This window comes from Osmia lignaria, chromosome 14, assembly GCF_051020975.1.
Source record: "Osmia lignaria lignaria isolate PbOS001 chromosome 14, iyOsmLign1, whole genome shotgun sequence".
Classification (NCBI taxonomy): Eukaryota; Metazoa; Arthropoda; class Insecta; order Hymenoptera; family Megachilidae; genus Osmia; species Osmia lignaria.
Genome location: NC_135045.1, coordinates 3,505,054 through 3,532,924, shown reverse-complemented (window position 1 = coordinate 3,532,924; position 27,871 = coordinate 3,505,054). Strand labels below are relative to the sequence as shown.

The following is a 27,871-nucleotide window of genomic DNA, read 5'->3' as shown; positions in this document are numbered from 1 at the left end:
ATGCACGTTACTCCATCGACGATGAAGATATTCGTCGTATGTTTCGTCACTTGGGCTCTGATAAATCAAGAGGCGGTACGCGCGACCAGTCTTACCGCCTCGAGAAGCGATGACGAGCATCATTTAACATCGTGGTCAAGTTCTTCAACATCCGCGGAGGAACTCGAGAATATCGAGCATCGAAACATAAGATCGGCTCACTTGGAATCCTCCGGGTCCAGTATCTCTTCTTCTTCCAGGAAGGTGGAGTCTAAACAGGAAAGGTCATCGTCAGTGGACACCAAAGGACAGGACGAGGGCGACGGGAAGCATGTGTCTCTGAAGAAAGTGGAGATTTCGCAGCACGATGTGAGGCAGAAAGATGATAAAAAGGGCGGGAAAGAAGTGGAGAAGAAAGTCATCGTGAAGGAAACGAAGAACACGGCGACAAAGTCTTCGAGTTCCAGCACGGAGATAAAGACGTTGAAGGAGGAGAAGATCAAAGCCGAAGCTCGAGCTCGAAAGGAATCGGAAGCTCGATCGAAGGCTGAGAAAGAAGCTGCGGAGGCGTTACGGAAGTTGAAGGAACTGGCGGCAGCGCTGAAGCAAGCCGAGGCGAAGGCGAAATCGGAGGCGAACGCTTTAGCGGAAATAAAAGCCAAGGAAGAGGCGGAAGCGAACGCTTTGGCTGCCGCTCGTGCACAGATCAAGGCCAAGTCCGAGGAGGCTGCGCAAGCGATACAGAAGGCGAAACTCGAGGCTCAAGCTCGTACAATAATACAATCCAATATTCTTCCCATCGTAAAGCGAGCTATAGCGAAAGAAGACGCGGTAATTAACGGAGAATTATGGAAGAAGGCGCAGCTTGCGGCTAAGACAGCTGCAGCTTCTAGTGCAGCATCTCAGAAAGCTGTAAAGGCGATCAAAGCGGCTCTTGCTGCCCGAGCAGAAGCTTCTGCTAAAGTAAAGGCCGCTCTGCTGGCAATCATCGCCGGGTCGGAGGCGTCCTGTAACGCTAAAGCCGCAGCCGTCGCTTCGAGTATCGCTTTGAGGCAAGCTGAAATCTCCTCGAAAGCTGCAGCTAACGCTCAGGTGCATGCTTTGGACATGACTAGAGATGCGGAGAGAATAGCATCCGGTGAAGAAGGAGCTGTTGAGTACGCGATTGAATTAGCTACCAAGTCGAAGAACATTGCCAATCAATCTAAATTAAAATCAAATTCGGCGGCTGAAGCCTCTGGGTCTGCGGCGGCTGCAAGCGAGGAGCTTGAAAAGTTACAAAGAAACGCAAGAACGCTCGCTAAGGACGCGAATTCCGCGCAGAAGGCTGCACTGGACGAAGCGAATGTCCTAGGCGCGGAGACCAGCCTGGTGGCTAGAGACGTGATGGCTGCTTCGGCGAGATCGGATGTGGAGGCGGCCATCATCGAAGCGGAAGCTGCAGCTCGAGCATCGGCGGCCGGAGCTATCGGGGATGGAGTTATCGTTGGATTAGGAGAGACTGCTGACTCCAATTTGGCACAGGCTAAAGAATTAAAGAAAGCGGTCAATGGTGTTGCGAAGAATCTCCATTAACGAGATTAAATGTACGGGGAAAATTTAAAAATAGAGGGAAATGATACCTTATGATCATAGATGAGATATGAAATTTGATAAATATAGAATTGAAGCAATGGAGATGTTCTTTTATTTTTCTTTCCCTTCAATCCCTTTATAGAAAGTTTCTTTCTCTCTGGAAGATTTAGATGTTGTAGAATACTGTAGAATCTGAAAATAATATTTTAAATTTAGAATAATTAAAAAAGATACTGTACGCTACGATGTTATTAAAGTTTATCAATAAAATTATTTGATGAAAAAGTATGGCTTGGTCTCATTTGTCAACCTGAGAAAATTAATATATTGAAAAATATTGTATATCTTAAGGCGTGTTTCATGTTCTTTAAGATAAGTTAGAGATTGAAATATTTGGCACTGAAAATTGTTAAAATACTGAGCAGATAGTGAGAAACATAAAACAATGATTTTCTATATTCAAAAAGTATTAAAGTAGAATTCAATGTTAGTTTCAATAGTACACATAATAAAATCCTATAGTTTTTAATATGTATTATAAGTAAGACATATTACTATGAATTTATGGATCAATAGATATTGCAGAAAGATAAATATGATTTCGTGATACTGAAAATAATGAAACTACTTTACTTCTATAATCTCAATAAACAAAGTTATTATACACTGGTAAATGTATCTTCTTATCAAAATTGTATTTTAAAAAAGAAAAAATATTTGAACCATCTGCGTTCTCGTTTCGTCGCATAAAAAGTATCCAAAGAGACTATACCAAAATAGTATAAACAGATATATCGTTCTAAAAAATAAAAACCCTTTTCTATGCTACAAAAATTTCAATCGTTCCTCGTGTGTCTCATCAAATCAATGCTATTCACCCTCTTTTACCAGAAAAATAATTCTCAGCCCTCTCAAGACGCCTGTCGCGGATCGTCCACGAAGGTCATGCAAACATCAATCTCTCCGGTCGATTTACAAAATTTCATCCAACCGTCCTCCATTCACGATGCAAGATTTAGGTAGTGGCACTTAACAAAACACGGCCAACACGGTCGGAGATCCAAGCTGGATGATTCCTGAAACAATATTATCGAATGTTGTTCACAATCAGACACGTGGGGGATTGTTTGGACAATTGGCCGTGACGGTATAAAGTCGTTGGTTGGTCGATGCCGGGCATCAATCCGCGAAGCGTCGTCGAACATGAAGATTCCAGCACTGCTCGCAACGTGCCTCTTCGTCTGGGGGTCCGTGTCCGCCAGCGATGGTCACCACGGTGGCAAGGGCATTCCGTTACTCGAGATGGCAAAAGGTGGCGCGTCAATCACCTTGTCGGCGGCGGTGTCCGCGAAGGCTGGTCTCCGAGCTGGACAGGTAGCCGAAGCCTCGCAGAAGGAAGCCGCAATTCAATCGGGAGCCGCCGCGGGTGAAGCGGCTAAGGCGCGTGGTTTGGCCGATCAAACGGCGAAGCTGAGCGAACAATCCGCGATGCTGCAGTCCCAGGCTGCTGCTAAGTCGAAGGCCGCCGAGGAAGCTGCAACAGCAGAGCAAAACGCACAGTTAGAGGCTAGAGCAATCGCGGCGCAAGCCACCGCCGCGGCTAAGGAAGCTGCGAGCGGCGCGAGATCGGCCGCCGAAGCTGCATCGACCGCGGCCCTCGAAGCCGCGATAGCCGCGAAGGCTGTACAGGTACAGGCTGCCCTTTCGCTTAAATCCAAGGAGAAGGCAATGGAAGCAGCCAACAAAGCTGCAGCCGCGAGCAACGCCGCGAAAGCAGCAGCGCAAGCCAACAGAGCCGCTGTAATGATCCTCGCAAAGGCAACAGCCGCGAAAGCTGAAGCCAGAGCAGCCATGGCAGCTCTCGCCTCCGCTAAAGTGGCCGCTAGGGACGGTGCCAATAGCGCCGCCGAAGCTGAAGCAAGAAACGAGGTTGCCCAATTGATCGCCGCCATCGATCAAAAGAGCAGAGAGATCGACGCCGGTCTATCGATGAAGGCACAGGCAATTGCCAAATCCAGCGCCAGGAACAATGAAGCCGCTGTGATAGGGGCCAACATCGACTCAGCGAAGAGAATCGTGAAGGTGCCGCAGAAAGTGATCATTCCTAAACATGAATCGTCCTGGCAATCGTCTAAGGAGGAGAAGATCGAGGTTGACGTTAAACAGGTTGACGTTAAGAACGTCCATAGCGAAAGCAGCGGCTCCTGGTCACATTAAAGAGGGAATTCCTTTAGGGAGCTGAACGAGTCTCGAGTTACGAGAAGTTTGAACAATGCTACTTGGGCGTTGTAGAAAATGCAATTTAGATATTTCGCTAGAGGAAAAAAAAAAATAACATAACGTGTCAATGATGCCTATAGAAAGAGATTGTAACGATGAAAATAAATTGGTTTAGCATGTACAAAGCCCTATGGTGTTGTTCCTTTGCGTTGCCTCTTCGGTATTCTCGTACAAGAGATGAAATTCAATTTTAATTGTATTGTATGATGATGAACTGGATAATTAGACTCTCGTATATTCTGTTCTTAAAGCTCCCATTTCTCCTCGTTTAATCAGATGGTACTCTGTACGTAGCTCTGACTATTATGTTCATATTTTTCTTTCGAAATTAAATAAATGATTATCAGTATAAGAATGTCTTTCTTTCTTCCTTCTACCATGGTTTTGACAGCATTGTCCTTTGTCAACTAACAAAACATTGACATATTCTTGCTTCAGAAACTGTTCTTCAATAAATACCTGAAAATTATAAACAAGATATAAGCATTTGCTTTTTATAACCATAACTTTTAAATAATATTCTGATAGGAATTTATGGTTTTAAATAATCCTCTTTAATATAAATAACTGTCACCATAAACACTACTTTATAGTATACTAATCTTACAGAGAAAGACAAATTATTCACCGTATTGGTTTATTAAATTTTACGTGTGATGAATAATAATCTTATGTGTACAATTACTTTAATCTCAACTTTATACCCGAGTGATCACCGTTTATAATTAATAACTGTTACAAATGGTAGGCCTAATAATATGCAATAATGTAATAAAAATTATCAATAAACCTGGAAATGCATCATTTTATTAGCCCAGAAATAGTAACACCTATCAATCTAATCCATTATCGTTAAAAGTCACTCAATTACACCGGATTATCACCAACACATCTGTTCCAATATTGAAACACAACATGAATTAAGTTGTACCAGTTTACAATTGTTAAAACAAAATATCGTTGTAAAGAATGAAGATATTCCTTATGTTGTTTACACACGTGTTCGTTTTATTTGTAAGATAGACTACCATTTAGTATAAACAGTCATAAGATTAATTAATCAAATCCAGCGTTGGAGTACGATCGCGTGGCTTAGTGCAAATACGGAATTCTTTATATTGATCTTTATTAAGCAAACATAAATATAAATTTCTTTATAATCGAGAGAATGGCATCGACGAAACAGAAGATACGTTTACAAAGAGAAATTTCTCAAAGAATGCAAAGATGTTTAACAAAATCTTCAATCCTCATAGATAGGGTTGATTAGATGAAGTCTGTATCAATAAAAGAATAATATACCTAATAAAATAGAAGAATAATTACCTATTTTAAATTTCAAAATACCGAATCACTCATTATTTTCAAACACCTGTCCATCTAACGCCATAAAATCCCATCTGATCCATTCTCCATCAGCTAGAAACAAAGCACCTCCTCCCAAATACCTAAAAGAGAAAAAAAATATATTAGTCCTCACCATGGTCTGAAACACTTAAATAAACCATAATCAAGAAGAACGAGCAAAATCTCCCTTCCTCTCCCACCGATTCGTTGGAATAATATTTCACCAGGTTAGAGGCAAGCGGGTCGAACAATTTAGTCGAAAAAAGAATAACAACGATTGTTTTCACAATTGTCGTGACGGTATATAACCAACGGTGATCGTCCCGTTCGGCATCAATCAGCGAAGCTGCGTCGAACATGAAGATCCCAGCATTACTCGTCACGTCTCTGCTCGTCTGGGGGCTGGCCGAGGGCCGCGTGGTGGGTGTCGAGAATAGCCATGGCCTCGAGAAATCCTCAGTATCGTCGTCATCGATTAAGGTCGGAACAGCACGTGTGAGAGGCGATGCATCGGACGCGGGAGCGATATCCGTCCAAGACGCATTGAACGTGGTCCGAGCAGGAGAGAGTGTAGGGTTGAACGTTGATTTGGGCGCAGCCGCGCGGACCGCAGCTAAGGCCGCGGCTTCGCAAGCCGCCGATACCGAGAATGCCGAGGCTGGAGCCAAGGCAGCCATCTTGATGGCAATCTCCAAACGCGAGGAGGCCATCAAACTGAGCGAGATCGCGCGTCAAAGATTGACTACAGCTGCGAAGGCTGCCGAGGCACTGGTATCTGCTGCTAGGAGGGCAGCCGAGCTGACAGCTGCCGCCAAGGCAGCAACGCAGGCATCGGCGACCACAGCCGAGGCTGCTGCCCAAGCCCAAGTGAAGGCCAATGCCGACTCGATCATCGCCAAGAAGGCCCAAGCTGCCGAGGCTAAAGCTGCCGCTGAAGCTGAAGTTAAAGCAAAGATGGCGGCGAACGCAGCGGCCCAACTGTTGGCCAAAGCACGACTCGCGGCCAAGGAAGAAGCTTTGGCTACCAAACTTGCCGCAATCGCGCAAGTCGCAATCGCACGGGCTAGAAACGCGGTAGAAAAGGCACTGTCTGCTCAATCCGGTGCCACGACTCAATCTTCCAACGCCGTGAAAATCGAAGGTCAAGCAGCGAACGCTGAAGGTACCGCTGTAGGACGACTTCAAACCTTGTTGGCCATTATCCAAACGGTGGCTGCCGCTGAAGCTGATGCTGCATCCAAAGCTTCATCATGGGCGAAACAGATCAGCTCGAGCAAATCAGACGTCCAAGTCAAAGGATGGAAGTCCGGGTCCGTCTAAAGGAGTTGACGAAGATCGAGAATATTAGCCAGCAGTTTTTTTTAGGGGCGAGTTAAGAGGCAAACATGATTTAACGATCGTTGTCATCTGATACAGACGCGATTATTTATCGAATAATTTCATTAAATATGATCGATTTACCGGGAATGATTATGAAGACAGATATGAATGATTAAAAACAGCTGAGATTCGTCCGTGTAATGTATTAGCGGAAATAAATTGTCGTAGCAACCCGACGAACGTTTCTTTCTTTCGAATTGATTTCTTCCTGCATTCCAAATCCCTCTAACTTCTGTCAACCTATGCATAAGAGATACATATTTAATAAAGTTATTCGTTTCATAAGATATTTATCTTTTTATTTTATTAGTCAGAGAAATCTCTTTTTGATATTTCTACCTTTCGAAACAATGATTTTATAAGATCTAATATGTTTCATGAAGTAATTATTATAAAAAAAAATTTTAACAAGATAAAAGAATCTTTGAATCATGTAGAAATAATTTAAAACGAAATTAATGAACGTAAGAATTTTGAAAATTTAAGCTACATTTAATGTTGCTTTATGTTGTTAAACTAATTAGATGGTTTGATCAATTATTATCAAAACTTCCATACAAATTGTTTGATAAGATAATGATTGTGATCTTTTTATACATAATTTGTGAAGTACCCTCTAATGTATATTTTTATACACTCTTTTATAAAATTCTTCCATTTGTTATAAAATTAAAATTTAATAGCTGGCAATGCAGCGATGAGAATAAGAATGCATGAAATGTTATAAATAAATTGTTTACGAAATACTGAAAAAATGTTATCATTAAGGTCCCTGAAATATCAACAATAAAATACCTTTACGAAACATAATTTTTAATTTATGTATAATGTAAAAATAAGTTCATTATTCGATATGTAAATTTTTAATGAATATTAAAAACTCCTGTTTCATAATCAGCCTTGAAAGATTACTTTCTATTGGAACCCCTTACATGAACTTTAAATAACTTGACATATTCACGGTTCATCTTATTTAAATAGATTAAATTTAGCGATCAGAAAAACAGTTACTCCCTAAAGTTTGAATCAAACATTTCCATCAAACTGGCTATACGATGTATGTATCTGTAACAAAGATTACGTTAAATTTCGAGCCACGTTTCCTTGATAAGCTATTCAAAGAAACGAAAAGAAGAATGAAGATCATTATCCATAACAAAACGTCTAATAATAATCATTCTATACACGATCAACGAACAACATCCAACAATGACAAAAATTCGCCTCCCTGTATGAACTGAAACAGCAACAACAATCCTTTTCGATTCCCTTATTATTATACTAAATATTTGACTTGGAACGCCAATACACTGAAGCAATATTTTACACGTGATCGATGAAAAAACAAATCACACCTGACAATACTACCGATTAAAGGTAAACACGAAGAAAAAGAAGACGCGCGGGACGTGCGACAACGAGGATGAAGATATACCCGTGTGCCGGGGGTAAGAAAATATTTCCAAACAACACATTAATACCCAGAATGTTTATACAATTGCGATAGCCCGTATATAACCTGGTCTCTCCGAATAATCGGCACCAATCTGCGGAGTTCTATCGAACATGAAGATCCCAGCGATACTTGTGACGTCCCTGCTCACTTGGGGCCTCGTGGGCGCTTCCATCGACGATGATCATTCAATGCTATCCCAGAAGGATGGCCACTCGCTAGAGAAGATGCTGCTATCGAAGGTGATGACCAGCGCGATGAGACACGAGAACGGTGCGCCAATGTTGGGACTCGGCAAGAAAGTGCACATTTCTCTGGGAAGAACCAAAGCTAGCGCCGCGGCCGAAGAGAAGGCTGCGGGTTTGGTGAAAGCGTCCGCAATGAATATCGCTGATGCTGTGGTGAAAACAACAGCGAGATCGGCGGCCCTTTCGGCCAAAGCAGCCGCGGCTGTTAAACAAGCATTGATGTTACAAGAGAAGGCCGAAGCTCTGGCTCAAGCCGCCCTGGAAGTTCAAACCGAACAGCTTGCCTTGTCGAGCCGTGCCGAGGCAGCGGGCTCCGTCGCTCAGGCCGCCCTTCAACGAACTCAAGGCGCTGCCCAGGTAGCCACAGCAGCGCAGAACCTCGCCAGCAATTACCAGGAACGCGTGAACGCCGCAGCAGCCGCCGAGGCAGCAGCAACCGAGAGGGCATTAGAAATCGCCGATGTTTCGAGGGCGCTCGGACAAATAGCGTCAAGCCTTTCAGCGGCCGCAGCCGGCGCACAAGCGAAGACCACTCAATCGTCCGAGGCCACCGCGGCTGAAGCCGGCAGGGCAGCCTCGCTAGCATCCGACGCCGACAGCGCCCAACAAGCCGCGACCAACGAGGCCCAAGTAGCCGCAAGAATCGAAGGTAGAGCTGCCCGTGAAGCATCCGCGAATTCCGCATCCCAAGACACGGACGCCGCTCAATTGGAAGCTTCGGCAGCCGCGAAAACAACGGCGGCCGCAGCTATTGGAGACGGTGCGATCGTTGGTCTTGGAGAGGACGGTGGCGCCGGGGCTCAAGAAATCGTACAAGCTAAGGCCTTAGCTAAAGCCAGCGCTTGGTTAGGAAAAGGCGGATCCAGCAAAAAGGGATGGGAATAAATCAAAGTCTGATCCAAATGATAGCGGGGACATATTTCCCTTTTAGACAGTTGAACGTATTGGATTCCAAAGACAGTTGAATTATTGTATGATTAGAGCAGCGTCTACAGAGGGTTGATTAAACATTAAAAAAAAAAAAGATACTAACATTGTCGAAGTGAACTTACCTACGTGACAATAAAGATCCACTGTTTTAGCAGATATGTCCTTTGATTTTTGTATTGTATACCTTTCGTTCCTTGTTTTTCATGATTCAAGTATTCGTTATAAAACGTTCAGGATACTTCCTCGAGTTGATTAAGGTCATGCATCCAATGATTTAAACCTGAAATTTTTAAAAATAGTATTACTATGATTGATACTTTTCATTCTATACAATTTGCGAATATTTAACAGATATTTAAATTTCTTATGATAATATTACATAAATGTATCTAATGTATACATCTGAAATACATAATTAAATACAAAGAAGTGTGTTAATTAACGCATTATCAATAAATATGAAATATATAACAGAATTCATTGAATTTCTCCCAGATCTAACAAAAATTACATTAATATAAGTGGTTAATAACGTTTCACCATATTATGTTGACATGACTTTTATCCAGGTCTTTAAATGTATTATGTATGATTATCTAATTATACACAGTTGATATGATAGATAAATATTGAATTATTATGCATACACAGGTGAATGTTGTTTACCGTGCGCAGGAAAGGAATGCTTATTTAACACAAATAGAATTTAATAATAATATTTGACAACTGTATTAAACACACGGAACGAATCAATATATTATTCCAGATGTATAAATAAAGTTATTTTATTAGCAAATCTCTTGATGGTATTTGCAGTTTTACTTTATTCTTTTATTTAGTAGAACCTTTAAACATTTCCAGTACCCAGTTTCTTTTTTAGCTATTAATCCTATTTCAAAGATAAGGAATTTCTAATTGATGTATTTCTTTTTACAATTTGATAAAACGTTGCTTGTGAAGGTAATAAATTTATTTTATATAGATAATGTGATTTCTACCATTAGAACAAATCAAAATAATAAATCCAGTTTCTTTTTGAGAAACTCTATTCAATATCAATTTTGTATAGTGCAGAGATACATATAAAAAATATCAAGGCAAAAGATAGCTTGATCAGTTTAAAAAGCTCGAAACTACCAGCCTAATCTACCATACCAGTAAAAGTTAAGTATAATTTTAATTAGTACAATAGAGACAATGTTTTGTATTTAAAAAACTAATGACGTATATTAAAATTATAGCCATTTATAATCGCATATCGTTGAAAGTCAACTTTTACAGAAGCAAAGTTCATTCTGTGGTCTTAATTCATATTATGCCAAAAATAAAAAAATAAACACCCGATTCACGTGCCATAAAGTGCAATTGAAAAAACATTTCCCAATTTCAAAATTCCCTGGGTAATCACACCCCTCTAAAATTCGAATAACATTACAAAAGTCCTCGAATCGAAACAAACAGCACGGTTCCAGAAGCGGGACCAGCTAAATAAACCATAAAACTAATATTTAGAAGGGTGCGAGAGAAGCGGTGAACAAAATGACAACAGATATTATTTTCACAATTGGCGTGAACCGTATAAAACCGCGTTACCCTGGCTCGTTCGGCATCAATCTTGCGAAGTTTCCACGAAGATGAAGATTCCAGCGCTACTCGCGGCATCCCTTCTCGTCTGGGGTCTGGCTAATGCCGACGGCTCAATCGGGCAGGAATCGAACCATGGAACAGTGAAAAAGAAGCAGGTCCAGGTCCAGGTCCGCGAAAAGAAGGAATGGAATAGCGGGTGGGACTCGAAATCCAGCAATGTATGGGACAGTAAATCCAGTACCGGCTGGGAATCACAGTCGAAGGGGAAGGCTGTGGCGATCGAGGGTGCGGCAGTGGGAACCGGTATGGCGGAGACAGCAGCCGCATCTGGCGAGGCAATAGCCAATAACTTGGGTACTGGAGAAGCAGCCGCTAATTCGCAAGCTTCAGCGGCAACCCAGTCAGCGATCGCGGCTCAGTCTGCTGGCACTGCCAGCGCGCTGTCTATGGACGCGGCAAATTTGGCGGCCAACGCAGCCGGAGCGCAAGGGAAAGCAGCTGCCCAGTCCGAGAAAGCTATGAAGTTGTCGCTGGCGACCAGGAACGCTGCGATGCAAGCCGAAGACATTGTAGATAAAGCCAAAGCAGCCGCCGGAAGGGCAGAGGTCCTCGCAAGGAACGCCGCAGCCGCAAACGCTCGTGCTGCCTTACAGTCGGAAAGAGCGAACGAACTCGCACAAGCGGAAGACGCAGCAGCTGCCGAGGCCCAAGCCAAGACCGCCGCAGCAGCCGTTGCGACTAAAGTAGCCTTGCAATTGGCCCAAATCGCTGTTAAAGCCGAAGCCGCAGCCGCATCCGCGGCCGCAGCAGCCGCAAAAGCAACAAGGATCGCCGACGCCGCTGCCGCGCGCGCAGCCTCCGTTAATGCCATAGCTCAAGCGGAAGTTGAAGCTTCCGCCCAGGCTGAGAACACTGCCGGTGTAAGCCAAGCCGCTGCTTCGGCATCCGCCGAAACGATGGCCGTCGCCGCATCAGCATCAGCTACCGCTGAAGCGGCCGCAGAGGGCGGAGCTGAGAAAGGAGAGCTTAGTTTACCGAAATCATCGAAAGTGGAGATTCAATCTAAGAAAATAATCACGACGGAAAAGGTCGATAAAGCTTCTTCCGGCTGGGATTAAATGCCCGATTACCAAGGTTGGATCTAGGTGTGTGATAATACAGTTTGGAAACAGTTCGAGATGATGCACACTTACTTTTCAAGCAGAGTATATTCTAGGATCAAGAAGACAGTAAACGAGAAAAGATAAAATTTAAACAACGATTACGTGAAAATCGATGTAAGGATGCCACTATTAAACTGTTGTAGCAAATGAACACGCGTTTTTAATATTATTTCTTGCACACCTTTCTCTTTGACCCCTCGCGCAGACATGCGGCCAATAAACTCGTACAGTCAAATAGGTGTACTTATTTCCTTCTAGAAATTTTCCATCCTCGTTGAGTACCGTGAAACCTTACAGTAATTATTAATTCCAAGTTTCCAATGGGTTGTACTACATACCTGAGAGACACAATTAATTTGTAGATCATCAAGTCGACCATTTCCAAATAGTCCCTCTGGCCCTTCAACATCAATTTCATCACCTTAGGTATCATATTCCTGAAAACACAAAAGTAATGTTAATACAAACTCAAAGTTAGGATCTTTGGTACATTATGTACCGGTTTGCAAAACGATAGCGTTCTAACGCTTGGAAATACCACGAACTTGCACTGAACCAGTGATTTAGAAGGTTACAGTCTCCTCTTCACTTAGAAGGAGGATGCCAGTGGGCAACTTTCCCTTTCTTCTTCACTTTCATCTCGCTATCGCATCATTTTACGCCATGACCACGCTTCTTCGTATCGTTTCATCTTGTTAATTGCATCTGATGTCTGTTAAATAAACCTGTTGTTAAGTAGAGTCGAGCACGCTAATATTCTCCAAGGAGGAAAGACGATATAAGCCCAGCTCAATATTTTTATCATCTTGGAACTTATGTACCAAAATGTCTACTGCTTGTGCGAAGCGTTGGATCGCAAGGGTTAAAACGAATGATGGAGCCTCCTCTACCTATACCGTCTTTCTCCTTAGGAAATGCTAACATAATCATCTAATCGTCGCAAATTTTCTCCGACACTGTTTTCACGCTTGAAAGAAGAACACTGGAACTGATCTTATTGAAGTTCCTCGTGTTAAGTTTCACGGTGTTTACGTAACCGTTATTAAACCATAAAGTACTTGGACTTAATTCCTTCCTACTTGTCGCTTCAAATTGTCCGGAAGAAACTGTCCGTTTCCACCGGAACGATAATTTTCTCTGTTCGATTTTCAATCACGACACTGGCGGTTAGACGTGCGTGAAATATGTTTTACGAAACAGCGAAAGTTAAGTTTCAAAGCTTGGTTTAATTGCGTTTAACGAAACGGGAGAACAACGAGTAATGGATTCTTGATAGTTAATTACTCGATACGCTTTTACAAGCTTCTGTAATCGCGCCTTCTCAGACGATTTCATTCTAAGAAAGATTCACGCGAGACGTAGTAAAGAACGAAAGGCAAACCGTGTTCGCTTTGGACCCGTTTTTTTCCCTTGTACAGATAATAATTTCATGACACGTAACGAAATCATGAATGTCGTTAGCCGCTTTTGTTCACCGATGAACTGAATGCACGTACATGTCCTGTTTTGAATTGTTTGTTATGCTGTCTTTGTACGAATGATACATTTCTCTCGACAAAAGCTCTTTCAGATCTTAATAATTGATTTTAATTATTTAATGATATTAAATTAGTGGCTACGGTTACCGGTGACTAACGTGACAACAAATGTGTTGAGTAAAGCAAAAATATAGCACTGATTCAAGAGAAGAGCGGAAAGGGATCGAAATAAAAAAAAAAAAAGAAAAGAAAAGAATTGCAGACCAAATCCGTAACCCACTTTGTCAAATGTATCATTCGTAAATGGAATGCATTCGTCGTGGATTTAATTCGATTTACATATTTAAATAGCGTGCGAGAGAGTTATGTACATGTTTATGTACGGATGATGTGTACATGTACGTTTCCACGATCGAGGCATCGGTACGTGAACGATTCTTTAGTGACTGGTGGTTCAAGAGGTGAGAGACCATAAATGTTTTGGTGGGGACGGACAGGACCCCGCCCCATGAACAAGTATAAAATGACGGTACGAGAATCAGGCCTAACCAGTCTTAATCGGTACACGAAGATCCTTTTTTCCTATCAATCTTCGGACAGACTCGCTAAGTCTTCTTCTCTCCTTCCTTCGCTCCGTGGAATCGTCCAGAAATCATGAAGCTAGCTCCAATCTTGTTGCTTGTCGTCGTGGTCGTCTTCGCAGCTGAAGAGAAGGAGGAAGAACGTCCCAAAACATTCAGAAGACTCATCCCTGCTGACGTTCTTCGCGGTGAGTCCTTTTTTTATTTTTCTAGTCTCAAAATTCTTAGGCTGTCTTCTTATCTGTACCCTGAAGAGATAGGAAGATTGTTAACAGAATTATGAGACCCCTATAAGAACAGACAATATTCTTAAAATTTTTTACAACAAATTATTGAAGTAACATTGTTGCCTCCAGAACTAAAGAATTCTTAATCAGCTATTTCAAATAGATACAAAAATTCATTTATATATTACATAGAAAAGATTATATTTTCCAATCACATCAGCGACATTAGCATAAAAAGCACGTCCCTCAAAGAACACGTGTTCGCGATGATCAAGCGAATAAAAAGCAGACTAACCGATGTACGTGTAATGATATAACGGAACAGCTTGTTGTTACAAAGGCTGAAACTTTTGAACTAGTTAACGGTAATTCGTTTAATCAACTTGATCATCAATCTTTTGCTATACATCAAGGATCAAATTTCGTATCTAATAAAAATTCGTTTTTAACGATTTCGTCATACCAACTGGAAAATCTTATTGATTGTTTACAAAAAAAATTCGCAGTTACTTATGAAATATCCTGATATATTTGACGAGCGTATTACGATTATTAACCCTCGGACGGCAGTGGCTAATTTTAAACAAAACAGCTTCATACATTAGAGAATAATATTTAAAAGAATAGTTTAACATAAAAATAAAATAAAATTCGAATTATCTTAAATTTAGCGGCCGAGGGTTAAAAATGAGTGCAATTTTACGCTCTAGCTGTTTCCGACTTTCTTCTTCCTGCAAAACTTGCATAAGTCGCATCCACGCTTTCCTTTTACACGAAAACCAGTGCCAGGATGACGTGGTTCCTTTGAAACAGGTAAACTGGTATACGTACGTACGTGTCCAGAAAGTAGGGCGATTTTTATCGTTTCGAACCCCCACGTTCGAGGATGCCGTACGGACTTTCTTAGAACGATGACCCGTTCAGAAGTGAAACTGCCTGGAAGATGCTATACGTTAGCCTCCGAAGAGAAACAGATACGATACCGTACATATAAGGCGGAAGATCGAGAGGAAAAGTGAAAGAAGCGATCGAAAGTCGCTAAACGCGTTGTGCTACGTCTTCCGATCGACACTTACTTGTTTAGAAACATTTTGCTGAATTGCAAATGAAACTAATTACACAGACGAGTTTGCAGGAATGGGCATAAGGTTGCGCCGAGTTCGATGTTTGTTTCAGAATCCTTTTACTTTCTTCTGGAAAAAAAGAAAAACAAATAATTGAATGATATTAATTATTCCATAATTAAAGATAGAGAATTGCAAGTTTAAATTACAAAATGCGTAGATGTCATAGGGGTAGCATCATCGCCAATATTTCCACTAAACTGCGCACATGCGCAGATCGAACGGATAAAGGGAATTCCCGCGCACACGAAATTTTTTTCGCGCGTCATTCAAAATTCTTGAACGCTGGTCATCGGTAACCAGCGTTACTAATGATATAATCTTATCCTAATAAGTGTCATTCCAATTTGTCTGACTATACATATCCATTCCCACTGTGGCAATCAACGCATCAATCAAGAAACTCGTTATAAAAGATAATTGTATCTCTGTCCGATTAATAAATTTACAAAATCTCTTAAGTAATTGATACTTTCTCCCCTAATAACACGCATTTGTCAAGTTACCATCGAACAAAGTGACTGGCAAGCGTAACGTATAATCAAAGATGATTTCCTCGAAAGCTTGAAACGAAGAGAACATGCAATCAGTCTGTTTCACAAATTTCATTCGGGTCCTGACTTTCATTGTTGACGACCCAACCCAAGTCCTACATTTTGTAATCGTCCTGTTTTTAAAACGGATACATTCAAACTGATGTTCGTGACAGAGAAACTATATTACTTTCTTTTTTTATCAATTTACTTGTGGCATGTTTTTAAGGTCACCCACTTTCTTGACTTATTGTTTTACAATTAATTAATCAATCCAGTGATGCATACAAGTAGACAGCACTGTCAATCTATTATGAAAGAAGGGATAACTGCCCAGAGGTGTTCTCTTCAATCCAAAATTTCGTAAGATGATCTAGTTTCATTATCCTTATTCGAGATCGTCCCTAATGTATATAATTTTGTCTCTTAAGGCAACTAGGTTGTCATGAGCAATTCAATTATCTATTGGAATGTAGGTCCAATGCGAAAAATACGAAGCATCTAGGCCATGATGTTGGAACGATCCACATTATCGAGTGAATCAACGATTTAATCGCTTTTAAAAAAGAGTCTGATCAAGGCGCTAATTTGCTTCCTATTTCCCTTACATGCACATAATTACAGCTCTTTTGCTATTATTATCACTAATTATATATAGAATAATTTTAATTCCAATAGCGATGGACGCTTGAATCTCAATTCTGAAACAATTTTTTTAATACCATGAACATTCGAATGTGTGCCTGGCGAAAGTGTTAATTTTGCTCGACAAAACCCTTTCAATGTAAATAAATGAATGCAACAAGATACAGTTAAACTGTTTGTCATGCAAGCGAGAGGTGTGTTTCGCAAATGGTGTTTCACCTTGAGGCTGAAGCTTCTCGTGTGTCTTATAAAGAGAAGTTGTCGGGCGAGAAAACGAAATGAATCAGGTTGCAGGATATGGTCAAGACTCTTGACTCAAGAGGAACGAGCACCGTGAAAACTTTCACGCGATCCTGCTCGTCTCGGTGCAACCCACTACCGTATCCTGTTCTCCTGTTCGTGTGTCTGACTAATTATTATAACGTAACGGTGATTCAGGATCTACGAACCGTTGAACACACCTCTCGCCAGGAGCAATTGTCTTTACAATGAGAAATAATAAACAAAATCCGCTTGTCGAAAGCGTGTCACGGTACGACGAATAACATGACAAACAAGATGCGAGGACGACGAATACAATGAAAAGACAAAAGGTCTTATTTCTTGAAAATACTCGAGTGTAGTATGGCACATATGTACATGCAAATCTATCTACTCAAAAACGATAGACCTTCCTCTAAAAATTACAATCCATTTACTTTATTGGTTCGCTTTATACTTTTCAGATAGTGTTCGCAATACGATAAAAAAAGTAGAGAGAATTTAATACGTTATCGTTCAAAAAACAATCACCTTTTACCGTGCAAATCGCATGAAATTTTCTCGTAACTCAACATTATTAACGAAATTGCACGGTAAATCGTGAAATATCTCCTTTCTCCTCTCGAGAGTAAGTTTTTTCATAATTATCGTACAAAGAGAACACTATCTATTAATTAACGTTAATCGCGTTCGATAGTACAAGTTCGCTTTTTTTTATTTTATGCAAAAAGTAAGAATGTGTTCGATAAGAGGGAAAGTGAAACTTCCTGCTTACACTTTCGCAATGTTGCATACGTCTAATGTAAAGTTAACTTGCCACCTAGAGCATTAAATTTGCAATCATTTAATATATCTATCAGATAAAAGAAAAAGACCACCTTAACGTATTAATATTAGTCGTCCAACAGCGAACGTGTTAATACTGATTATTTTGAAATACTAAACGTCATTGGTCTCGAATGTTCTATTAAACATCTGATACGATCAACCGATACACGGACCACTTTCTTGAGATCCAATCGTCCATAAAAAACCGGTGCCACAAACCATGGCACGTTTTAACGTTGGCGTGAACGGCTATCCTGTTAAACCTTCGGTGTGACAACGCTGGCATTGAGAAAATCGTAACGATCACGTCACTGTTTAAATAAATCACGTTCCTAGAAGGCAATCAGTGCTACACTCTAGGGCACACAGTGTTCTCCCTCCTTTCCTTTGACTACACTTTTTGCAATTGCTCTGTACAATTATCGACTCCTTTTATACTCTACACTGTTTAAAACAATTCAAAGAATAAAAGGAAACGAATTACAGCGATTCACCTACTTGTTAATAAACAGAACAGTGATGCAATTTTTTGTTTCATCATTTCAAGTTCGAATATTCAGTCTACCATATTGAATGTCTATTTTGTACAATTATTGTTCTATCAAAATCTATTAAGTATTATCTAAACAAATAGGTGAGTCACTTTACAATAATCAGTTTAGAGCATGTGATAATTACACAAGAGATAACACAATGTGACAGTGAAAGTGTTTCTCCTTGAAATTTCTAACTCGACCAACGCCAACGAAACTCCTCTATCCTGTCTGCGATGTATCAACACCGTTGCAATAGAATGACATTATGCATCCGCATGAGTTGAAAGGCGCAACAACATTCGTTAGAATAGTTGCATGTTAGAAAGTAACGACACCTTTCACGAATGTACAAGTAACTACATAATACCCTTCTCCACGCATCGTGCACGCTAACAATGATGTGATTGTTGAAGAAATGCAATCTACACGATTGGCTGGCCATATAGGATGAGGTTTTACCTTTACATCACTGCGATAAACGGTGAAAATCCGTTGATGATTCATCTGGAACAGAAAATACTTCGGCACGCATTCTTTCAATACAATAGATCTATTGTTTCGTTTTTTATGATATTTTTTTTTATTGATATCTCTTACTTTAAGTTAACTCTCCACATCCAGAAAATGTTTACTTCTACTTTATTTTTTAGAAAACCTAAGTGTAACTCTACGTTTCCGTCTATACCCTATAATTAACAATTATTATATTTAATTATACAGAAAACTCGGTTATACCCGTTGTTGTTGAAAGATCTGATTTTAAACCATTCCGGGTAAAAGACACCTGTTATTACCGTCCATCTAATTAAGCGATACGAATACCTTTCCTTAAAAGAAAGACCGTTCGCAAGGGGCTTTGTTGCATAAAGCAATGTTACGTCATGTAACAAAATCTAACGTTCCAGTTAACGCAACATATTAATCCGATACCTACTTTATGTAATCTTATTTATGTAATTCGGAAACTCGTGTTCTGTAAACCGCGAGGTATAAAATAATTAGTCTAAAACTATAAAAGTCTTATATGTACACCCTGCCGCAAAAGTATTCGTCCACCGTTTAAAACAAAATACCTCGTTTAAAATTGGACGAAAATACAAATTAATTAACTAAGATATGTGCCTTTGTCGTTTTAAAAAATTAAAATTTACCGAAATCGTGACCAGTTCCGTTCTTAGATGAACAGTCGCGATTTTCGGAAATTTTAATTACTTATAACTTCTAAGTGCATCAACCGATCTCGATTAAATTTTCAGCATAAACATAACTTATTTGAATTTACCAAAGATATATTTTAAATTTTCATTATAGGCTCATTTAAAAAAGTAGAAAAATTGCCTTTTAATATTTCTTTTCCGATTTCGGCAAATTTTAATTTTTTAAAACGACAAAGGCACATATCTTAGTAAATTAATTTGTATAGCTTCTCGAGAAACCTGAAGTCATTTGGCAGAATTTTAAACGAGGTATTCTGTTTTAAACGGTGGACGAATACTTTTGGGGCAGAGTGTATATCCTGCATTCCTTAAGGCTACCTAAAAAACAAAAAGCATAAATGAATATTTTCTTGCAGATTTCCCTGGTATGTGCTTCGCGTCTACAAGATGCGCTACTATTGAACCAACAAAATCATGGGACCTGACTCCGTTCTGCGGCCGTTCCACGTGCGTGCCAGCCGATGACAATTCAGGACGTCTGTTCGAGCTCGTTGAAGACTGTGGACCCCTCCCAAAGGCGAATCCTAAATGCAAACTTTCGGACAAGACCAACAAGACCGCCACTTTCCCCGATTGCTGTCCTGTCTTCGAATGCGAGGACGGCGCGAAACTCGAATACCCGGATATCCCAACTCTGCCGCCGCCCACGGAAATCGTAGAAACCGAGAAGACACCGGAAGCGGCCCCAGCGAAAGCTTAACTTTCAAACGTGGAACGTGGCCTCTGCAAAATCAATTTGAACGATCGATTAAACAGCAGAAATCGAGACTGTTAAATTAAATGGAAATTGAAATCGTTTACGCCGACATCTTCGATCTGTAATTTTTCTGTCGTCGAAATAATTGATGATTTACTGGTCGCTCGTATGGTACTCTGAAGAAAAAAAAAAAAAAAAACAAAAAACGAAAAAAACTTACTTCGGTTTGAAAAAATAGTTGCAATTGGAGAGAATTAATTGAAACAAATGTTAATTACCTTTGCCTACGAAATAAGTATGTATTGCTTTCAACGTCGCACATCGGTGCGTATTATTTCCTCACCAACAGGCCACACTGCAACTTCCTGTTACCCTTCAATGCAATTCATGCGAGATTAAAATTATACGCTGTATATAATTTCTGTATCACTTAGAATTTCTATACGATAATATAAAAATTACAACATTCCACGTAGACAAATGTAAGGTTAACGGAAGCGTTGTCGTTAATACGCGGTACATCGTTAGCGTTAATGATTCGGCATCAACCCTCAGTTTCTTCGGTCTCCTAGTCTTAAAAACAAGAGTCAGATGCTCCTGTTCATTCTGTAATTGCACTTTTTTATAGTAGTAGAAAACTAATTTTTTTCCGTTTCTTTCTCCGACAGTAGAAGGTTCTGCGTATGTAATGTAAAAAAACATGTGTGACTGTAATTATATGTGAGTAAATTAATACCTATTTAATTCAACGATATCAATATTGTATACCTTTTATTTCACACCTCCTTCCTTTATAACTTAACGATTACAACCATTTTCTGTATTTGAATTCAAAACAAGTGTACTTATATACATAATTTATAATATAAAAAGAATCTACATGTTTCTTCGATAACGCCGTCACTGCTATGTTACCATATTGTAAAGTGAAGATTATTACTGGAATAATAATTATTTAGTATTTGGAAACTATTACTTCTTTTTTATTGGAAAATGTTTACAAAAAATTCAATTGTTATCTTTGTTCGTATGTTGGTACTGCTGAAGATTTTCATTTTATATCGTTATATGTTGGCAACACGGAAAAATGATTCCAGCAAAATTTGCTATTTAGTCTAATGGATGTAAGTACGAACGCGAACTGATTAGAATAAACGTGGATTTAATCAAAGTGTTTATTACGCTTAATATTTCCAAATAAACTACAACGAAAATGAGTGAACTGGTGTGGGGAATAAAAATCGGTGATTTGGAGCAAGTGCGAGATATCATTGAAAATAAGGCAAATATATGACTTTAACTTATCTTATCCTTCTGTCGCTTGCCGATTGTCGTTAATCAAAAATATTATAAATCTACCTATCTTTATGGATTTTGTTGTTATTCTCTATTTAAATATTATACACTTCACTACACATGAAAAATAATTGTTGGCCGGTTAAATTAATAGTTTAAAACTAGTCTATATATATTTTTTTTAAATTCGGTGCATACTTTTCATAAAAGTAAGTATGTACTAAAATATACATATATTTTTGTTGATAGAATATCGATGTTAATCAAATGATCGATGGAAGGACACCATTACATTATGCAGCTGATTATGGCCAAAGTGAAGTAGTTAGATATCTGTTGGAGAAGGGTGCAAATGCAAATGTAAATACATGTTTTATAAATATTAAAATCAATACAGTTGATTTATATTAATATACATAAAAACATATTTATTTTCAGGCTACAGACAAACATGGAATAACAATATTATTAGCAGCAATTTGGGAGGGCCATACAAATTGTGTAAAATTATTATTAGAAAAAGGAGCTAAACCAGACGGATTAACACCGGAGGGAATCAGTTATTTAGATGCTGCCGAAAAAGATGAGATTAAACAACTGCTTAAACTGCACTAGCACAAAACCAAATGAAATTCAAGCAATGATTTTTGTTATTTTAGTATTTTAATGTTCCTCATAGGAGTATCACCATTGCTTTCTCTTAATTTTTTGCATATGGCTAGACTATCATATTTATGCACTTTAAATTTAAAAAAAAACGTAGGTACACATGTAGTTTTATAATAATATATTGCACATCTGGAGTGTATAATCATAAACTCATATTCTTACATGATTATTCTTAGAGATTTAAAGTATATATAATTTCAGCTTTAAAATAGTACATCGTACAGATTATTTTGAAAAATTAACAGAAACAAATTTATTTTTAAAGCATGTAATATTATATAGCAAAAGATATTTTGATACATTTGTAAGAAGCAGCATCGTATTTTAAATGTTTGTTATTAATTTATAAATGTTACGAATTCCTTTTATACATTTTTTTTACTAATCTACATACTAAAGCCATGATTTTGCTTTAGTTTAATATTTTTGTGAAAAAAAAGAGCTATAAGATATATTCACATAATTTAAGTGAGTTTCAAAAAGACATGTGTAAATTATAGAAGGAGATTAAAAAACTTATCTTTATGGTACTAATTACCCAACATGTCTCAAGAGGTTTTAAAGGTGTACAATAATCAAAAATAATAAGCCAGTGTATCATTGTTATGTACATGGTTGTATTTTATTGAACCCATATTTATCTTTTATTTATTACTCAACATCGATTGCAATATATTAATAGAGTTTACAAAATATTATTAATAAATTTTATACGCCAAAATTTATTTATCCAATGTCAATTATTAAAAAATACAAAGACTGTATTACTTTTGATAGGTATAAAATACAGATCTGCATAAATTTTATGTTCTCTGTAGCTATATAAGATATTGTAATAACATAAAAGTATTTCGGGAAAAGAAATATTACGTTTTGTAAAATGCGATAAAATTTATAACATTCCTAGGTCCATTAGATCTATTTCATTTTGTAAACTACCATATATTTTAATCAATAATAAAAAAATAAAGAATTGAAATAATTCATTTATTGAATTTATGTTGCACACCAACCACAACATACCTTTTAATAATACACAAATATTTCATTTCATCCATTATGCAATTTGATAGTATAGAAGAAACTTTTAAAAAAATTTATAAATCCTAATTTTATTAATAATTATAGATACTACTTACACATTATAAAAGTCGACCTCTACAATTAGATGCACCACACTTACATATGATAACTTTACCCGGTATACTTCCAACATCGTAACTATAATTCCATGTTAATTCCTGACCCGCTCGTATATAATTTAATGCGAAAAATGCTACCCACGGAAACCTCAGATCATGTGTGTCAACAAACACATTTTGTACAAAAACATTTGGATCGCACGAATGCTAGAGGAACAAGATAAAATCATTTTAATTACGTTTATTCATCTAAAAAATATCTTTTACTTACATTTAAATAACGGCCAATATTTCCAGTTGTTTTAGCATCCATTATATAAACAGCCTCATCTTCCCCAAAGAAGTCTCTTACAGATTTAAATTTAGGTCTTTCTATTTGGGTTGGTTCCACTGTTGGTTCAAATCTACTTGGTTCTCGTCTACCACTTCTGGTTTCTTCTTCGTCACTAATAGTGATTGCTTCTTGATCATTTAAACGATTTTCATTGGCAGACAACTTTGTACTACTGTCAGAAGTCCTTGTACCACTTCCGTCCTCGCTATTTTCTTCTGACACGTCTTGATTGTTTTCGTCACGTTTTCGTTTTCGAAGCCTTTTTCTGTGTTATATTATATTTATATTAGTACAAATTACATTACTTAATAATTGTTTAGATCTGTTTATCTACCTAATAGAAGAAGATTCCGTAGAATCTACATCAAAATTCACGTATTTACTAATATTGAAATCTTCGTCCGAATCATTAGTATTGTTTTTTGAATTATCTTCATCGTCACTTGTCGCGGATTTATTTTTTTCTGAAGTAGACACCGGCATTTCCGGTTCAAGGACATCGCTCTCATAACCTTCCTTAATTCCTTCTACTACTTCAACGTAATCCAATTCTGCAAGATATTCATCTCCATAATTTTTACCACCTTCATTGGCTCCCTATAATACGAGATTAATATTATTAAATATCATCTTTTCAATTATCAGTAGATTTTATACCTGTTCTGTAAGTTATTCAAATACCTGTTCTGTAAGCAATCTACCAGCATATATACAAATAAAAGATCCAAGAGGAATATCGTTCAAGCAACGTATACCCCAACCTCGTGGAGCCGTTTTAAATACTTGTAATTTTAGGGTCAATGGATGTTGCACTACTCTGTTTAAACAAGTTTTTACAGCACATTTACATCCTGAATTACATTCATAAATTCCAGTAGTCACTGGTTCCGGTAACCGTTTATACACGTAACCAACAGACGTGTTTGGTACTCTTCCTCCAAGCGTTGCACCTTGTATCGTTAATTGCCAACACTGACATTTTGTTTTGTCCTATAAAACAATGAAGATGCTTTACATCATTACAGATACCATAACATTAATTATCACGCTAATATTTAACACACCAAATGTTGCATGTGATAATTAAACATACTTGACAATCATCTTCACAATCACAGCTACATAGAAAATTTGGATCTAAATTAAGATTAACTCCTTCTGTTGGCTCTCTTTGTGTACTGTATCTAATAGTGTCTGGTTGAGTGTGATCTAATTCATTGACACATGGTATTGGTACATTTTCTACACCATAACTAAGATCCTTAAATTTAAAGTATAGAGTTCAGTTACAAAACATCATTTATTCCAACTTATTACTATTCTATTTACCTTTATGTTAATAAAACATTTATCCAATACAAACTCCGCCAAACAATGTACCCAATAATCGAAATCAAACAAATCAACCGACATTGGACTACCTGTTCTACGAAGGTACTGATGCAGTTCCTCCATATTCCGTAATCTAACACCACACGGTGCTTGATATAACGTAATCTTTTTGCCTTTCGGATATTTACAAAGTTGCCGATTCCACCCACAGAGTAATGGTATCGAGAGAGGTGAATATCCTCTTAAGTCGTCAGGTGTAAAGGATATACCTTGAACACACTGAGGACCACATTTGTGCGGAACGAATTTTTTTGTTTGAATTTTGTTCTGCGTTTGATAATACTAAAATAAAGTCATAGCGTTAACATAAGAATACTTTAATTGTTTTTTTTTTTTTTAATTTTCTTGGGAAACTTACAACTATGCTGTGCGAAGGTTTCGTTTCTGTAGTTGGATTATACGTATTTGTATCTGTAACAGTTTGCCTCTTACTAGTACTTTTTCTAGCAACAGCACGCGATTGCTGTGGTGCACTCGAGGTGAACGTGGTTGAAGTTTCGTTTGTTTCATTTTGTTCTTTTCCTGTCTCAGCAATTCTTCCCTCTTCATGTTCCATATCAGATGTATATTCCACATAAGGTAAATTACTTTTCTAAAATATTAATGGATTCATATTACTAAATATACCCTTACGAAAATTCGATACAAGAAATAAACAAGTGTTTTATGTACATTAGAGATAGCAGGAAGTCGATGTCGACTTGGTGTATTAACAGATGCATGATGTCCTTGCTGCCTGGCATTGGCTTTTAGAAGTTCAAGGTATAAAGGGCCTAATCTAGCAGAACCTCTATAAATCCATTCTGTTCTACCATCAGCATCAAAATGCATTTGTACTAAACTCGCATCAACTTGAACTACCCTTGCAACCCACCATTTACCATTCCATTCTGTTTTTACTACTTGCCCTTTCTGTAATTTTACCATCGGCCTTTCGGGATACGTTTGAATATACTTTTTCACAAAATCTCGAGATTCATTAGGTATATCTTCCCAAACTTTCGAAGAAGATTCGGCAACTAAATAAATGTGTCTATGTTCAACATACTGAGCGTATCCATCATCAAAAAATACCAAGTATCTGGAGGTAAAATATCCATGTAATATTATCGTTAATAAGTTATATATATATTTGAAATTTTATATGAAATAAACACCTATATTTGTTTATAGCTTTCGGTGGCTCAGCTATAACTCCGCTATAAAAATTGCTAGATGAAACATCTTGAAATATTGCAACTACTCGTGTACCAACTGGAATTAGTACCGAACTGATTGCAGCAACTGCAATTTGCCTACCAACTACGGACTTAATAACAGAATTATACTTTTTTTGCAACAATTTTACGCGATATTGGCAAGGACTCCTTGAAATTACAGTTTGTACCTAATAGATAACATATCGAATATTATTTAATCATTACATATTAAAATATTTGAAGAAAAAATTTAATTACTTTTCCTTTGACCCAAGGCATGAGTGGATGCTTCATAATGTACACAGTGCTATCTACATCTATTGGTCGTTTTACAAGTACACCCATTGGAGGTAAATTCACAGCCGCTACTTGTTTGTGTTCTTGTTCAATTGGTAGAATTTCAGGTTGACTGTCTTGTAGTAATACAGCAGATGGGAATCGCATTTGTGTAACTCTTTTTGTTGCTACTAATGGATAAAGGTTATTATCCACATATTCGTCCTCTATCTGAAGTTCTTGAAGCATTTGAATTTGTGGTCTAAATTCGTCATATAACCTATTACGCAATATATCCATAGTACCCATTAAATCTTTAACTGTTTTATCCAGAACTTCATTTTCCTCTGTTGTAAACAATTATAACATATGATTTTATATACATATGACTATGTATAACATAACTTGTAAACTAGTTATATACCATTTATTTTATTCCACTGATCATCTAACATTGTGTGCGCTTCCTTGATTTGATAGTCAACATCATATTTTGTAAAAATATTTGTTAATGTATTATCTAACATTTCCTCCATATTTAGAAGCATTTCTTCTGGTAAATATTTTTCTGAAATACAAAATACTACTTTTTAGATATATTGAATGTATTATTATAATTAATGTAATATAATAAGATTTTAGTTCTACCTTCGGTATATGTGTCTTTCTTTTTTTCATCATCTGAATCATCACTATCAGAAATTTCTACTTCCATTGTATGATCAGGAAATTCACATTTTAATAATGGTTTATGATCCACAAAAGCTGATACTAATTGCTACCAAAATTATCATAAATATTGAATAAAATTATTCATTTTAAAAAGTTAATGTTACATACAGGTGGAAGTATGATATGAATATCAAAACATATATTTTGAAAATTATACCTTTTGATGATCTAACGCGGCATCAAAACATTTTTTACAAATTTTGCGCTCTTTCTTCTTTTCTGCATTCACTCCATAAAAAGCACATGCAAACGAAGGTGCAGACTTCATATCCATCCCAGAGGAGCATTGAAAGTTTATACAATTACTTTTACAAATTTTGGAACCACTACTTCTTTTTACTTTATCCCCCTGCGTTTCATCATCTGAGACAAGCTCAATAATTTCCATTTTAAACGATAATGATAACTATACAATTCTTCAATAGCTTAATCTAAAAAGAGTTGATTATTTATAAGTAAATAATAACGTATAATAGTAATATAAATTTGTAAGAAAATATATTCACACCTATAAATTACTGTGGTATGTACCAATTCAATTTCAATTTATATCGAAAACTTCATATTCCAATATAATTTCTAGGCTTCAGTTTATTTACATTGAAGCATTTACTATACTGAAGTAAGCAAAAGTAATGGCTACCGTCAGACCGACAACAACGAGTGAAAGCAATTTTAAGGAACGGGGTTGGCAACACTTTATTTGAAAAGATTCATGAAGATAACAAAAATCACAGATGTTGTCTTTTGTAATGATATATT

General features: G+C 37.8%; 7 protein-coding genes across 21 annotated transcripts; 6 read left to right on the top strand and 1 right to left on the bottom strand.

Moving 5' to 3' along the window:
* Window positions 1-3,959, top strand: LOC117607399 (uncharacterized). The gene is made up of 2 exons (XM_034331049.2): window positions 1-1,547; window positions 2,634-3,959. The coding sequence occupies exons 1-2, from the start codon at window positions 1-3 to the stop codon at window positions 3,769-3,771; spliced, it is 2,685 nt and encodes an 894-aa protein (XP_034186940.2). The 3' UTR covers window positions 3,772-3,959.
* On the bottom strand, window positions 3,838-27,767 carry egg (SET domain bifurcated histone lysine methyltransferase eggless). 14 transcript variants are annotated; one of them, XM_076692179.1, is made up of 20 exons: window positions 27,618-27,767; window positions 27,267-27,540; window positions 27,026-27,155; window positions 26,802-26,945; window positions 26,360-26,724; window positions 26,060-26,289; window positions 25,575-25,983; window positions 25,261-25,494; window positions 24,840-25,184; window positions 24,604-24,771; window positions 24,192-24,500; window positions 23,845-24,107; window positions 23,448-23,775; window positions 18,753-23,383; window positions 18,615-18,674; window positions 15,305-18,063; window positions 15,064-15,164; window positions 13,970-14,249; window positions 12,488-12,654; window positions 3,838-12,379 (listed from the first exon to the last, which is right to left on the bottom strand). In XM_076692179.1, the coding sequence occupies exons 2-14, from the start codon at window positions 27,495-27,497 to the stop codon at window positions 23,177-23,179; spliced, it is 3,363 nt and encodes a 1,120-aa protein (XP_076548294.1). In that variant the 5' UTR covers window positions 27,498-27,540; window positions 27,618-27,767; the 3' UTR covers window positions 3,838-12,379; window positions 12,488-12,654; window positions 13,970-14,249; window positions 15,064-15,164; window positions 15,305-18,063; window positions 18,615-18,674; window positions 18,753-23,176. The 14 variants fall into 14 exon arrangements, with proteins under 14 accessions (XP_076548294.1, XP_076548295.1, XP_076548296.1 ...); XM_076692180.1 differs by having other exon boundaries at window positions 15,305-15,421; XM_076692181.1 differs by having other exon boundaries at window positions 15,305-15,421; window positions 18,615-18,659.
* Window positions 5,539-6,737, top strand: Fibroin2 (silk fibroin 2). The gene has a single exon (XM_034331051.2). It carries the CDS (start codon window positions 5,539-5,541, stop codon window positions 6,499-6,501), a length of 963 nt encoding a protein of 320 aa, XP_034186942.1. The 3' UTR covers window positions 6,502-6,737.
* Fibroin3 (silk fibroin 3) lies at window positions 8,128-9,190 on the top strand. The gene has a single exon (XM_034331048.2). The coding sequence runs from the start codon at window positions 8,128-8,130 to the stop codon at window positions 9,145-9,147; it is 1,020 nt and encodes a 339-aa protein (XP_034186939.1). The 3' UTR covers window positions 9,148-9,190.
* Window positions 10,827-12,093, top strand: Fibroin4 (silk fibroin 4). Its single transcript, XM_034331047.2, has one exon. The coding sequence runs from the start codon at window positions 10,827-10,829 to the stop codon at window positions 11,895-11,897; it is 1,071 nt and encodes a 356-aa protein (XP_034186938.1). The 3' UTR covers window positions 11,898-12,093.
* Window positions 14,054-20,823, top strand: LOC117607402 (uncharacterized). Its single transcript, XM_034331053.2, has 2 exons — window positions 14,054-14,189; window positions 19,729-20,823. Exons 1-2 carry the CDS (start codon window positions 14,075-14,077, stop codon window positions 20,070-20,072), a joined length of 459 nt encoding a protein of 152 aa, XP_034186944.1. The 5' UTR covers window positions 14,054-14,074; the 3' UTR covers window positions 20,073-20,823.
* Window positions 21,089-22,111, top strand: LOC117607403 (myotrophin homolog). Of its 2 annotated transcripts, none has more exons than XM_034331055.2 (3): window positions 21,089-21,193; window positions 21,615-21,725; window positions 21,804-22,111. In XM_034331055.2, the coding sequence occupies exons 1-3, from the start codon at window positions 21,188-21,190 to the stop codon at window positions 21,978-21,980; spliced, it is 294 nt and encodes a 97-aa protein (XP_034186946.1). In that variant the 5' UTR covers window positions 21,089-21,187; the 3' UTR covers window positions 21,981-22,111. The 2 variants fall into 2 exon arrangements, with proteins under 2 accessions (XP_034186946.1, XP_034186945.1); XM_034331054.2 differs by lacking the exon at window positions 21,089-21,193 and adding an exon at window positions 21,209-21,351.
* Window positions 27,768-27,871: the final 104 nt, after the last annotated feature.

Coding starts and splice junctions, on each gene's coding strand:
- LOC117607399 (XM_034331049.2), top strand. CDS start 1: ATGCACGTTACTCCATCGACGATGAAGATATTCGTCGTATGTTTCGTC. Junction 1,548..2,633: donor AATGGTGTTGCGAAGAATCT/CCATTAACGAGA, acceptor GGATGATTCCTG/AAACAATATTATCGAATGTT.
- Fibroin2 (XM_034331051.2), top strand. CDS start 5,539: ATGAAGATCCCAGCATTACTCGTCACGTCTCTGCTCGTCTGGGGGCTG.
- Fibroin3 (XM_034331048.2), top strand. CDS start 8,128: ATGAAGATCCCAGCGATACTTGTGACGTCCCTGCTCACTTGGGGCCTC.
- Fibroin4 (XM_034331047.2), top strand. CDS start 10,827: ATGAAGATTCCAGCGCTACTCGCGGCATCCCTTCTCGTCTGGGGTCTG.
- LOC117607402 (XM_034331053.2), top strand. CDS start 14,075: ATGAAGCTAGCTCCAATCTTGTTGCTTGTCGTCGTGGTCGTCTTCGCA. Junction 14,190..19,728: donor CCCTGCTGACGTTCTTCGCG/GTGAGTCCTTTT, acceptor ATTTTCTTGCAG/ATTTCCCTGGTATGTGCTTC.
- LOC117607403 (XM_034331054.2), top strand. CDS start 21,283: ATGAGTGAACTGGTGTGGGGAATAAAAATCGGTGATTTGGAGCAAGTG. Junction 21,352..21,614: donor GAGATATCATTGAAAATAAG/GCAAATATATGA, acceptor TTTTGTTGATAG/AATATCGATGTTAATCAAAT. Junction 21,726..21,803: donor AGAAGGGTGCAAATGCAAAT/GTAAATACATGT, acceptor ATTTATTTTCAG/GCTACAGACAAACATGGAAT.
- egg (XM_076692171.1), bottom strand. CDS start 27,497: ATGGAAATTATTGAGCTTGTCTCAGATGATGAAACGCAGGGGGATAAA. Junction 27,156..27,266: donor CCGCGTTAGATCATCAAAAG/GTATAATTTTCA, acceptor TAATTTTGGTAG/CAATTAGTATCAGCTTTTGT. Junction 26,290..26,359: donor TGCCTTGGGTCAAAGGAAAA/GTAATTAAATTT, acceptor GTTATCTATTAG/GTACAAACTGTAATTTCAAG.